At 37.1% G+C, this 14,235-nt stretch overlaps 1 protein-coding gene across 1 annotated transcript in view; it reads left to right on the forward strand.

The window, feature by feature from the left end:
• Window positions 1–11,001: 11,001 nt before the first annotated feature.
• mbip (MAP3K12 binding inhibitory protein 1) overlaps window positions 11,002–14,235 on the forward strand; it is an 8,187-nt gene continuing 4,953 nt past the window's right edge. Inside the window, exons 1-4 of the mRNA XM_008399138.2 lie at window positions 11,002–11,154; window positions 12,501–12,623; window positions 13,295–13,495; window positions 14,086–14,182. Of these exons, the coding sequence (XP_008397360.1) occupies window positions 11,035–11,154; window positions 12,501–12,623; window positions 13,295–13,495; window positions 14,086–14,182 (541 nt within the window). The 5' untranslated portion in view covers window positions 11,002–11,034. The remainder of the gene's footprint in view (window positions 11,155–12,500; window positions 12,624–13,294; window positions 13,496–14,085; window positions 14,183–14,235) is intronic.

A 14,235-nucleotide genomic window follows, 5' to 3' on the forward strand; every position in this document is an offset into this window, starting at 1 on the left:
ATCTGAATCAGCCTCTTTACTCCATGAGCCCCATCTTTGCCAAATTGAATGCAGATTGAAAATAATTTTTCTGCTCTTGACTCCAGCTATTCATGACTCTGAATTGGTTTTGCCACTGTCATATTGCCACACAAACGTAAATAAAAGGATTTAAGCAGCGAGCAAGTCCTTTAAACTTCTCTGCGGTTGTTATTTGAAGTGTGGAAGGAGAAGCGAGGGGTGACGGGGGGAGAAATCGCTCTCAAATTCCTTCAAATAGACTGTAAATGGATTTAAATAGTGGAGAAAAAAAACGGCAGAGTTTCTGTGCGGAATAAAATATTGGCTTACACACACACACACATAAAAAAAAAACAGCACTGCCACACACCAACTTTTTGATTTTATTTCCCATTTTTATGCTTAACGTGTTATACGTACAAATCAATGTCAGCAGCTAACTCCCCCTGTGCTCGCCTCCTCTCGTGGCTTTTCCAGTGCAGGACCAGTGCCTGCTGTGTTTTGGCAGGAAATCAATACGAGGGAAAATCTGTTCTAATCATCTGTACATTTACCATCACAATCAACAATCAAAGCTAAGTCCTGGATCTTTATTTGTAGGCCTGAACTGAACAATTTTCCCACTGTGAAAGGCAAGCTAAATTAGAACCCTTGGTTCCCGTTAGTAGCTCTTAATGGCTCTGATTTGTGAACTGCTAAATGAGGTTATGTAAATTGATCCTGAATGTAGGCAGGGGCCCCCAGGTGACAGGTGCAGCTGAAGGTGGGGGCTGGGATGTCGACGTGAAGCGGGAAGGTGGGGGGCAGGAGGGGGCGCGGTATATGTTCTGATTTGCTTGTGGGGGGACAGGTTTGCAGACTGAGGTTAGATGGATTATCCGGGAACTTTGAGGGGAAAGTAAAATATCCACATCTGTTGAAATACGCTGTACACTCTTCTTTTTTTTTTTTTTTTATGTCGCACTTAAGATTCAGAAGGATTTATTCATAGAAACCGTAACAGTGGTGGAAAGAGCTGTAGCTTAAGAGCTACTGAAGTACATCCCCCCCCCCCTTCACTTTATATTTCCTAACTGTGCCTCGTGATAGATAATGTTTCAGACATCATTACGACACAAACATGTTTATTAAAGCCTACAAAACTTAATGTAGTTGAACAGAAACAAAGTGCAAGTGCAAACCTGACATGGATGTAATATATGTTTGATGAATGTATTTGTACAGAGAGAAGCAAAAATACAGTTACATATGTAAAACATATTTATTATGAAGCTTTTTTGTTTGTTTACCTACATCTCGCAATGCCTTGCAAAATGTTTTCACATGATTAAAGCATTTATTTGCAGTGAAGTCAAAACCTTTCTTGTACCTTTTGGCGATTTTATGCAATAAACCAACATAAAGCACCGCAACTGCAGAAGAAAGTCTGATGAAGACTAAACCGACTTTAGACTGGGATGGAGGATCACCTTCCAGTAGATCAGCAGCACCAAACCGCCAGAGTTACTATGACGATACCGTGTTGTAGGTCAAAGCATATCTACATACCAAAATGGTCCAGTCAAAGTCCAGACCTAAATCCAAATGAAAATGAGTTGCGGGACTTGAACATTGCTGTCCAGAGCCCTCTGCATTACACAACTGAGCTGTTTTGCAAAAAGGAATGGGGGAAAAAGTTTTTGTTTCTAAATGTACAAAGCTGAAAGACTCATAACCCAAAAAGCTGCAGCTGAGGCAAATGCTGCTCCAGAAAGGATCAACTCGGGAAATCTGTCAGTAGACTGGATCCAGGATGTGTTAACACTGGACCTAAAAGGAAAAACCTCACCAATGCACTGGGGATCCTATCCTGGACCTACAAGACCTGCATATCTTGCAGTTATTATGTCAGCCTTTGACTAGTTGAGGTTCATCTGAGACTGGATCATGCTAACGAAGGTCAGTCAAAGTTTGGATAAATAATCATGTTGAAGTATTATAAAGTGAGAAAAGTGAATAAATGAATGCGTTCAAACCCCAGTGAACTACAGAAATGTATCACTGGACCAGAATGGTTCTGTAATAATAAGAGAGATAATAAGAAAAAATAAAATAAAATAAAATACTTTCAAGAAATTATGCTAAAAGTGGTTCAGCAAACCACTGAGTCGTGGTTTTTTTCCATGACGGAACTGACGGCCATTAAAACTTTCTTTTCTTGTTGCTCTGATTCATTTAGGAAAAGTATAGAAGGATGAAACCACTTTATGAGATGAATTTAACTGTTTAAATGTTCAGTACTGCAAACTAATTCAAAGTTTTGCTAACTAAATAAGATCAGACCTAGAAAAATATTGCCAGTTAAAAACTTTAATTAGAAAAAAGATTTGATATGTTAATTTAATCTGAAACCAATACAACATCATAATCGAACCGGACCTCATTACTCTGTGGTGTTAAATTAGAGGTGTGCCGATCGATCGGTCACCGATCATAATCGGCCGATTTTCGTGAAAAAGTGCATGATCGGCGATCGGCGATCATTAGCTCTTGTTGCCGATACCGATCACCTGCATCTCATTTCGCAGCCTCCCTGTGCAGCTGGTCTCCTCTTTCCTTCACACTGCGCAAACGTGCAGCAACAAATCCTAAGCGATGTGGAACTATAACGCACTGAGTGAMTGGGAAAGTTTGYGTGTTGCGGCGGAAAATTGAAGCACGTCAAAATGCATCAACACAACGAAGCTAATACGACATAAAAACAATGCCATACTTGACGGAGTTGAGGTTCACTGCAGTAAAAAAGACATATGGAGGATCAGATAGCAGGTAAAGCAGCGCACAGCTACAAACACTCACCCGGATTAGCATGACGGTCAGAAAGCTAAACAAATAACCCGCAAGATTATTTAAGTCTTCGAGCTGCGATGTAAGACGCTGGTTCTGCTCTCGCTGTTGAACCGCYRCTACGCGCTACAGGTAGTAATATTTCACAGACGGAGCGCCGCTTCTGCTCCACCTGGTAGTGACTCTCACACCGAACTTCTGTTTAAAGCTGCAGCATCTAACCTAAAAAAATACATTTTACATATGTATTAAAACTTTCGCTGTCCTAACATGAGATAGATAATCTCTAAAAAAATAATCGATCTCCTCCCAGTTTTGCATAATTACTCCGCTCAGTCAGAAACAGCCACTCAGAACTAGCAGTAATCAGCTAGCCGCCATGCTATCAGGAAGTTTTCATTCAGTAACTCTGGATTGTTTCAGTGATTCTTTAGAATAGGGACAAAATGGGTTTTAATTTTCCAATTTTTTGTTGTTGTTGTTATTTCTCAACCTTATGTATGCAAATATGACAAATAATGTTTTGGAAATGTAAAGATGCTAAGGTACAGGCTCCCAGTTGCAACATTTCTTTTAAAAAATAAAATTTTTAATCGACCTGACCCAGAACTTTGTCATCACCATCTGACAAAAATAAATATAAAATAATTTTTAATGACCCTATTAGTGATATTTTTACTCATTTTACAGACAAATGCTTCTCAAGAAAATTTTTTTTAAAACTTTAAAATATTTAAAACTAAAAACAACAAAAAGTCCATCTGACGGAGTTGACACATAACTGAAGGTGGTGACAAACTAGTGAGTAAAATGAAAAACTTGGCACATGTGAAGTAATGCAATTTATGTCAAATACATTAAAATGAATTATTTGCACATTTAAGTGAGATTTGACAATTTCACTGAAAGAGTCACAAAAACTCTGATGGAGTTGACATCTGACAGAGATGACGAAATGCCAAACTACCTCAATTTATATGATGTTATTCTGAAGGAGGCCATATTGTAGCTCATTAGGTCCATGAAATCTTTACAGTATACCAAAATTAAGCTTTTATTTCACAAAATTTCATCAAAGTTTTGTAAATTGTCAGTTATGGTGTTGACACATCATGGTTGTGACAAAAAACTTAGGAATAAAAAGAAGAAAAAACTAAAGAATAACATAAGCTAACCAGAGCTAACTAGCCCTCTCAGCAAAGGAAGAGAAAGGAAGAGGTCATGGGGTCCTCAGATGTTCTGGTGCCCCCCAATAATGCCTGATTTTTTTTACGTTCTTTTCATTTCTGACGGTGTTGACAAATTTCAATGGAGTTGGAAAATATATAAACATTATTTTTAATTCAATTTGTTGATACCTTTATAATTATTTATATGACTACTTATACTTAATTGTCATAATATATAATTTTAGTATTTCTTTAATTGTTTTAAACTATCATAATGTATTGAGTTCTGCTCCTGGACAAGGGATTTTACAGGCATCATCCACCGACTACAATGTTTAAAATAAAATAATATTCAGCAAATACCAATAAAATATACATTGTTGTGCTCACAGGACCAAGGTTAGTTTAGTCAGATATTTGAAAAAATTATATTTTGTGTATATTTTATTCTAATTTTGTACTTTATCCATAGGACCTGTTTTGTCCCTATTCTCAAGAATCACTGGTTTATTGTAATGGAACCTGTATTTGCCTTTGAATGTTAAGTTTTATACTTGAATATTTTTGGCAATGTTGAGAGGTTTTATTTTGGCTCTTTGCATTATTTAGCCTCTTCAGAGCCTTCATATGTTATCAGTCTGTTAAAGATAGTATTACTGATAGCAGTACAATTTGCAGAATGCCTGTTTTGTTTAGTTTTATTCTTGGAAAAAGTTATTAAAAACAAGTTTTTGTCTAAATTAAGGTGAATTCAAGGTTCCTTTTTCCACATAATTTAGCCAGTAGCGTTTATGATAAAATAATAATAATAATAATTATGTGATCGGTATCGGTGATCGGCCCTCATGGGTGATCGGTATCGGCAGGAAAAAACCTGATCGGCACATCTCTACCTTAAATGTAACATATTTATATATTATAAAACTAGTGCCACTCCTCATGGCTGCTCCCTCTTTTCTTTTTCGTTTTTGTTTTTTGTTTGTTTGTTTTTGGTTGTTTACCTTCTTGCATTTGCAGCTATCTTATGCATGTCGGTGCATGTCTGCTGCTTGGCAGACAGCCATGACTCCGATGGGTCTCTATAGTTCTGACTGAAGATGTAATAACAAGGAAACTATCAACATAGAGCCTCTCAGGGAAAGACTGCTGAGTGATTGGAGCACTCTGAGTCACTGCACTTCACTGCAGCCATTTAGGCTCCGCTGAGTACCATCTCAGCTGCATGGAGGACAACATTCGCAGACTGAAACATGTCATATGACAACTTGGTCATTCCTCACTTAAAACACTGAACCTGGGCAGTGGAGGAATGCCGTTTGTAGTAGATTGGCACGAAAGACGTTTGTGGAAATAATGTGTCATTTCCCGTAAGCCCTTTTTCTTCTCAGTTTTAGTTGCTTTGAAGCTAACAGGGTCTTTGGTTTTTATTGTCTGAATATTTGGAGGATTGATGACATGGATAGTTTAGACATAGTTTGAAATGCGCATATGTGCCAAACACAAGGCCCGCGGGCCAAATCAGGGCCGCCCTAGCTATTTTTCCGGCCCTCAGGACTCCAGAGGGCCACATGAACAGAACTTTAAGAGAACAGTCATGTCCTCATTTCATCAGTCAAATCAAATTAGTTTTTATTTGTACATTGCCAAATTACATCAGTGTGAAAATATATTACATATTATTTAATTTCAACAAGTATACTCATCAAATGCAGAGACAGATGTAATATTTTAATAGCTCGTTTTTGTCAATACCTCTTTGAGGACATTTGTGATCGAGCTAAGTTTAAATCCGGTATCATTTTTCTTCAATTTTTCCATTACTGCCACAACTTTGCGCATGTGAACGCGAGCCAGAGTCAAACTAAAGCGCCAGATTTTCCCCCACCTGGTTGGAAAGGCAGCAGGAATAAAAGCAGGTTAATAACATTATGGGGATCTTCAGCACTTTGTTCATATTATTAACTCTCTTGACAGTCAGAAGTGGCTTAAAGCAATCACCTGCCTACCAACTATTAGAGCTAACTTTCAGCGGAGGCTCAGCCGAGAGTGGCGTTTTCCTCATCACATTAACTCATTTAGTTTCGTTGAATGGGTTTGCCTGGTTTTGAATTTAAAACGCTAGAGAATTTGTTGTTTCTAGCTTCGCTTGTAATATGCAATATGCTGCAATGTTATAAACTCTGTACTTTCTATACAGGTCAAAAGTTCAAACTGTAAATTATTTGTAGTTAGTAAAATAATAGCTAACATTCATGACATTATATTGCGTGTATGCCTGCTATTCCTAAGGAACATTCTTTCACTGCAAAAATGTCCCTATGAGAAAACGGCATCTCACACATTTAGTGGAAGTACTTTTAAAATGAATGAATTTAAACAACCGGACGAAGATTTAGAAGTGATAGCTCTTTCTGTACAAACACCTGGATGGTAAAGCAGTCAGACTCATCCTCCTCTAAGTAAAACAAGGCAAAATCTTGCCTCTGTAATCAGCTTGTCTCCCTACATGCTGCTCATCCTCCATCCCGTCTGTCCTTTCCTGGGCTTCATGCTCTGTCAGCATCATCTGCCGCGGTGGGGCAGCCGGGCTCCTCGCAGACCTTTTCACTTTGCTGCAGGTGGCTGAAGCATTGTTGTGTTTTTTTGGGGGGGGTTTTTTCAGGGAAACACTGAGTATTCATCTCATCAGATAAAAACAAGTTATCGTTACTGCATATGGTTTTTCAGACAACAAACCAAATTTTGTGCTATTTTTATTTGCTTTTTTTTAAAGATTGTTGAGATAACTGAAAGGTAGCAGTTGCTTAGCTTTCTAAGTGACGCCTTAGGTTGTTTTTTTTTGGCGTCACAGTAAAATCATTTCACTAATCAGAACGTCGGATGTCAAAGAATATAAATGATGGCCTGACAAAGTAAGGACTGGGTTTTCCCCCTGGATGTCCATTCAGCAGTAAATGAGGTTAGATGTAAGCCTTACACCAGTACAAAACTTGTTCAAAATCTGTGGTGAAATGAAATCCCAAGGGTGTTTCTCAAGGATGAGTATTTGGTCCTTCATGTCTTAGCAAAATATCTTATTTTATCTTAGAATCTTATCTAATTTAGTATCCTGTTTTTGAAACGCATATAAAAAAGTTTAATATAACCTGGTAGACGTATTCAACATTTTTGTGAACTTACTAAATGGACGTTCCGGGATTAACGCTCGGATTCAAAGGGTGGCACCAATGATACGTATTTTTTTAAAAATTGAGTGAGAGGAAATATACAATCCATTTGGATAAATTGTTTCTCAGGAACCAGAGTGAAAAAAAAGCTGCTGCGCTAGTATTCCTGGTGTCACCTGCACAAAATAATCAACCTGTATTTTATTTTGGCGGGTCAAACTGACGGCACACTTTAAGTTCCGGGTCAGAGGTGAAATTCGGATCTCCTCCATTGCTGTTTCTGCCATATGGTTGCTTCTGTCATATCTTCTGTCGCTGTGGCTAGCTGCTTCTGCTTGGCGTCTTCCAAAATCGCGGAAGAATACATCTGGATCGAGCCAAATTAACACAACCGGAAGATTATATTGGGTGTTTTCTTGACTGTGAGTCGTTTGTTTTACGTACTTTGTTTTTCAAGAAATGACTTCATTTTTGTTTAGATTTTCTTCATATTTCTGCTTACACTGTGCCCAACGCTCTGGGTCACTCCTTTTTGGCAAGACATAAAAACGGCTGCACCAAAAAATAGTTTGGTGCATAAGCGCTTGTGCTGCCCCTATTTCTGTGCTGCCCTGGGCATTGAGCCATGTTACCCATATGAAAAGAATCTCAGTGCTCTCATTTCAGTGCCACATTTCCCCACAAAGTTCAGGAGAACAAAACCAAATTTATTGTATTGCTCATACAAAACGGCACATTTAACCTTTTGTTCAGCTGTTTGGGAAATTAGGATTTTTCTGTAACACTTCACTTTTCAACAAAACAGCAAATCAGTTGAGCGACCTGCTGATACGAGATTCATATTGTTCTGCGAAAATCAAATTTAAGAGCCTAATTTTTGCTCTGATACATTCTTTCTGTGCGTTTCTTTGTCAAACATTGGGTCGTGCTGAGAATAGAAACTATTATTTCAAATGTAGTGGCTTAGAGCTGTGGTTGGATGTCAGTGTTTTTAGCTACAAGAAAGAAAACCGCAAGCAGAAATCTATTCTTTAGAAGTGAAAGAAGGTTCACGTTTGATTCAAAGTTATTAAATTCATCTTAAACCCATACTACTAATTACATATTTAAAGTACTATATCAGCCATATGTTGAAACATCTGTAATGTAGAAATTATTTTCAAAGAGGAGTACTACTTGTGACTTAAAAAGTACTGGTATTTCAAGTGGAACATAATAACATAAATATTACTATTCGCTCTATTTATAACCAGATAAGATCATGGGGTGAAAGCCCACGCCTGCAAAATGTCTACAATTAGATTTGAAATGTTAAAAATAACTAAAACGGATCAATTTATTCTTTAGGCTGCAGACACACCTTAAGTGCCACGTCTAGGAAAAAGAAAATTCAGCTCTTGATTCTGCAGCTAGGGCAAATTAAACATTTTCTTCTTCTTTTTTTTTTAATTTCAGAGCGCCTTGCTGTGTGGGAACATTTAGCAACTGCTCAGCATGTCAAACCATGTCAAGTGTTACAGTTCCTTTCCTGTTTTGGGGTGAAAAAATATCACCCTGTAAATGAATTAACCGAAAAAGGGCTTATCGTCAGACCCCTTCCTGAAATGATTAACCCTTCTAAAAAGAGCATTATTGAGTTTTGAGTGCATATGCTGTGCCGTCTCTTTGCCTGTAATTGTTCTTTTTCTGTTGTTTCCTTCATCAGTCTCTCTCTCTCTCTCTCTCTCTCTCTCTCTCTTTCTCTCTCTTCCCATTATATGAAAAGAAGGGAAAAATGTCTGAATAGAGGAGGGAGATTTTCCCACAGTCACTCAACTCAGAGAAATACACCATTGTGGCCAGGTTCCCATCCCACTGCCCTGCTGCTCGGTCCACCGATGTCAGAGGCACAATGTTCTTATAATTAAGTGCTCATTCTTTAGCCTGTTTGAAAAGTATGTGATGGAGAATATAGTCAAATGCAGCTACGAGAATTCCCCGCAGACAAATAGCCAAGTACTACGGATGTAATTGTAAGTGAAGGACATAAACGGCAGTTTTTTGTTGTTGTTGGGTTTGTTTTTTTTTCAGGAAAATTAAAACAGTATATAAAATTTTTTGAGCTAGAGGGGGAAAAAATCTTAAATGACCTGTTCCTTTCCTGTGGCAGCAGAATAAATACATAGATCTATCTATCTTTAAATATATATATTAAAAAAAATAAAATAAACCAAAAGAAAACACCTGCATGCAACACCATCTTTCTCAAATAGTGTTATTCCATGGGTTTAATAACAGTTATATGATATTTTTTAAATGAAACGGCAGATAAAATTTTTTTTAAAAATGATATCCAGATTTGACCATAGTCTCACTACATAAACTGAAATATACTTAAAATTATATGCGATTTATACGTATGCATTCATTTATATGTACATATAATTTCAATCAAAACTATTACCATAACTAAGAGTTGACATATTTACTCTTTAATGTTACTATGTGATTTAATCAGTAGGCTTTTGTTATGCTGTTTTGCACCTACATGTGCTTATTGTTCTTCCTTTTCTCAAAATAAAAATGTTTTAGTGTCAGAAACATTGATGTTATCCCAAACTGTAGAAGAGGATTCAAAAGTGGAAAAATAAGTTAAAAAAAATAAAATAAAATGCAAAGCACTGATGAATGCCGAACATTTCCTTTGCAAAAAGGTCTGCTTTGCATAGTTTTTTATGTATTCTACATGAAATTTCATATTGGGTTCAAAATTATTATTTATTACTGAAGATCCATTTGTTAGCATGCTAATCGTGCTAACTCTTTCATTTTTCCAAAATATTACACTTTTTCTCATTAAAAATAATGTAATTATTTGTTAGATAAATAATTGCATTTTGAGTTCAACTATTTCTCCAACTATTATTTGTCCACAAGGATTTAAATGTAATTTTCTGAACAAAATGCCATCAGTAAATAAATTACTTTCAACTTTCTAGTTACTGCAAAAATGTAGTAAAAATACAAATTAAAAAGATTCTGTTTCAACATGGAACCTTGTGGAACTCCACATTTAATGTCAATTTAATCTTGTCTTTCAAAATTATTATATTAAAACAGTTTTCCTTATGTTAACCAACCTAATGCTTGCCTGTGTAGTAGTTAAACTGTTACAGCACTCCTAAGTGCTGAAACGTCTTTAAAATGTTTTGTTTATGCCAGCCACTATCATAAGTATTAAATAAAAGCATTTAGGAAAAAACAAACTCAAATAAAATATAACTATTAAAATAGACATAAATAATAAAGTCGAGATGCGAATCAATGTTTTTGTGACAGAATTTGTGCATCTTTTTTTAACAGTAAGACTAAGACAAAGAATAAATTGTCATCACTAGCATCCTTCTACAATATTCTGTGTTCTATTAAATCTAAAGATTCTCCAGCTTTTCACATGAGAGACTTTTAGCAGAAACATCATTGAGACTTATGATTACATTTGGTTTAAATAAGCAACAACTTGCAGGATTTACACATATTTTTGTACTGGGGAGAGTGAGAATATCCTATTGCTTAAATTTAAAACTCGTCGTCCTTTTTTACAGTGCAGTTTGCGCAGGGTTTTTGCAAAGAAAAGTTTGAATGCCTTATTTATTACGTCATTGACTTCACTTCATCTCGGCATAAATTAAATGCAACACATGAGGCTGTTTATTTCCATTTATCCCAAAAATTACAACTTCGAAAAATCCTTTTATCAGCAAGTGTTCGTGCTTTCCCAGCTGTGGAGCTCTGACCACCCGGGCCATTCAGTACGTAGTTATCAGTCACGTGACCACGTTCATGGTCTTCCAACCAATCAGCGCGTAGTAGTTTGAGGTCCTTGAACAGCAATGGCGGAAACAACAAAGCTAAGTGGAAATGACGCTCCTCCCAAAGAATCCACTGAAACGTCCAGTTACAGGGACTGCGTGGATGTGATGCTGAGGCTCCTTTCAGACTTTGGAAAACAGGTTGGTTAACAAGGTTTAAGTTGAATTCACTCCGAAAAGTGGGCCTCTCAGTCTGGGTCGTTAGTTAGCCTCATGCTAATACTTTTAGCAACCTGACGCTAGCTTCGGCTAGCTCCCCGTACATTCATTGTTTTGATGCTGTTGGACTGTTTTGCTTGGGTCTTCGACAGATTTTAATACTTATAACTCCTTAGATATGCGTTAACAATGGTTGCTACTGATATTGTGTCACTTAGTTTTGCTTTCTTCTTCTATTGACCATTAATAAATGTAGTCTCATGTACAATAGAAATGCTTGATATTAGTTTTAGAGTGGACAGAATAACGGTACTTAATACTGAAATCCTGCAACATCTAGCCCGTAAATCTTGTCAATTTCATTTTGAAATATTTACTGGGTTTTAAAAAAAATATTTAAACAGATGTAAATACGAAGAAGTTGTCTCATATATGTTCCCTTTAGATACTTTAAATAACCAGTCATATTTTAGTTATGCTTCAGATTAAATTAAATAACCATAAGAATGAAAAAAGTCGCACCCATTATGGAATAGGTGAAAAATATTAAAAGTTTCTTCTGTGTAATTCAATACTCACCATTGCATTGCAAACAAGCTTGTTTATAAAAGGAAATTAACATCACAGGTGCACTAATTTTTACATTACATGGAGATTTTTTTCTTAAACTTTTAGTATGCATTTAGTAAAAATTGGAGAAAACTTTTATTGAGCTAATAATATGCTGTTGCCCAGAGAGACCGGTATTCCTGTCAAGTGAAGTAAAAAGAAAAAGACCCTTTTAGTGTGACTAGGGTATTTACATATCTTTAGCCAGTATTTATCTGTAGCTGATTAATATACAAAATGTCTCGTTATTACAAGTAATTAACATTTTTGTATATTGAATTTTCTTCTACTTTAAGTTTCACCAATTAGCCAAACTTTGGAACTGGCTGATTTTTACCTTGAAAATCAGGTAAAATCCAGACAAATGTTATTTGTTCTCTGCATTAAAACGAAGACCTCCCACTATTTTTGTGTTGTAAAAGCATCAACATACTGATCTGAATTTAATACAAACTTAAATAGGAGAATTGGGGACGATCTCCTGAATTCTTTCCTTATTTAGAGCAATCAAAACTACTAAATGCACATCATTTATGTTTTATAGTCTTTAAGAATTAAACAGAACCGGTCCGAATTGGAATAAATGAAAATATGAGAACGGTATCAGCCAGGAAAAGTCGGTACAGTACAGTCCTACAATCTGCATGTTATCGTCTCCGACCTATTTAAATTTTCTGCATTCCTATGTTAAGTAAAATTTTGGTATCATTTGTTTTCAGGTGAAGCTCCGTTTAGGGGATACTGCTTTGAGAATAGAAGTCAACCATCGCGCTGTGAATCTGTCATCATCTTCAGAAGCTCTTCTTCACGGCTGTTTGCAGGAGCATATTGCCAAATTACAGGTAAAATGGAGGCGTGGTTGTTAGTTTATGAAACAGCGTCAGTGGATGAATTGTATAATTTGACTGTCTGGTGGTTGAAAGGGTTTACACAAATGGATTCACTACAAAAACACCAAATATTACCAAGTATTTCTTTAGTTGTCCACTTTTTAGTGCAAATATTTTGGTGCACTTGAAATAAGACAAAACTAACTTACAAGTCACTTCTCAGCGCGGTATAGTAGCTAATTTTAAATCAATAATGCTTTAATATTAATAAACAAAAACATTAGTTTCACAGGCAGATTATTTTACTTATAACATGGAGAAATATCTCGTCATAAGTGAACTAATCTGCCAGAATAATAATAATAAAAATTATTATTAAGGAATTATTTACTTATAACAAGCTCCAATTTTCTGCTAAAAAGTTATTTGTAAGTTAGTTTTGTCCTACTTCAGGTGCACTAAGATATTGGCACTAAAACCAGACAAAAAGATACTCAGTAAGATTTGGTTTTTGTAGTGTTTGAATTGATAACCATGATGTGATTATTTGCAATAATGAAGAGCTATTGCAGTATGTATCATGGGACGCTTTTCTCTGTAATATAATACAGAAATATCTGGTAATATTTGTAACTCCTATTTATTTCTAATTGCACAGCGCGTTATCTCTCTGCTACTTGCAGGCTGTCTCAGAAAGCCTGAGGACGCTCATGGAGTCTGAGGGCGTCGCGTCTGCGAAGGAAAGCGCGTCGGACAAATCTGTCGCGTCACCCTCCCTCGGGGAGCAGACGGTTGCGTCGTCAGAGCTCCGCCGGCCCGGCTCCGAGGCTGCCGAGAGCAAGACTGATGACGTCATGGTCCAGATCCGAGCTGGAAAGTCAGAGGTTGGTCGGCGTCGACGCCTGATCCGTCAGCTGTTCCGGCGGTGACATTTTGGAGCCCTTCACGCTCTCGTCAAGCCAAATGAATAATCATAAGTAATTGCTCCCGAGGATGTGAGCGTGACGTGCGGCGAGCGCTCGACGGGGACCTGATAGACCGGGTTTCGACAGAGAATGAGGGGCGCTTTAGTGCTGTGCTGGGGTAGAACAGACCACATTGCTAGTGGGTTTTGAGAGAGGGCCAGGTCCTTGATGGATTATGAAGTGGATGCTCATTACTCTGAGATTGCATGTGGATGAAGGACAAGAGGCGGCATTCTGTTGTGCATTTATTTTGGTAGCCAAGCAAACCATATTCATATTCCAGTATGTAATGATTGAAGCAATCTAACTTTTTTTTTCTTTTTCTTTTTTGCTGCCTGAATTTAATGTCTTAACGCTGCGTTTCTCATTCTATGCAATACAAATCACCACATCACCCTGTTGCACGACATTAACTAGGACAAAAAAAAAAAAACAGAAACATTGCATTCTTCAAACCGATCAGTACCTCATCAATCTATTGTGTCCTATTATCTTTGTTGTGTCTCCAGATTGAGCGGAGAATATCTGCATTTATGGAACGCAAGCAGATGGAGATCAATGAAAACAATGTGCGCGAGTTTTGCAACGTGATCGACTGCAATCAGGGTGAGAACGGAGGAGAGGTTGGGGGTGTGGAGGGGGGCGGAGGGAGGAGAGGG

This window comes from Poecilia reticulata, linkage group LG22 (genome assembly GCF_000633615.1).
Source record: "Poecilia reticulata strain Guanapo linkage group LG22, Guppy_female_1.0+MT, whole genome shotgun sequence".
Taxonomy (NCBI): domain Eukaryota; kingdom Metazoa; phylum Chordata; class Actinopteri; order Cyprinodontiformes; family Poeciliidae; genus Poecilia; species Poecilia reticulata.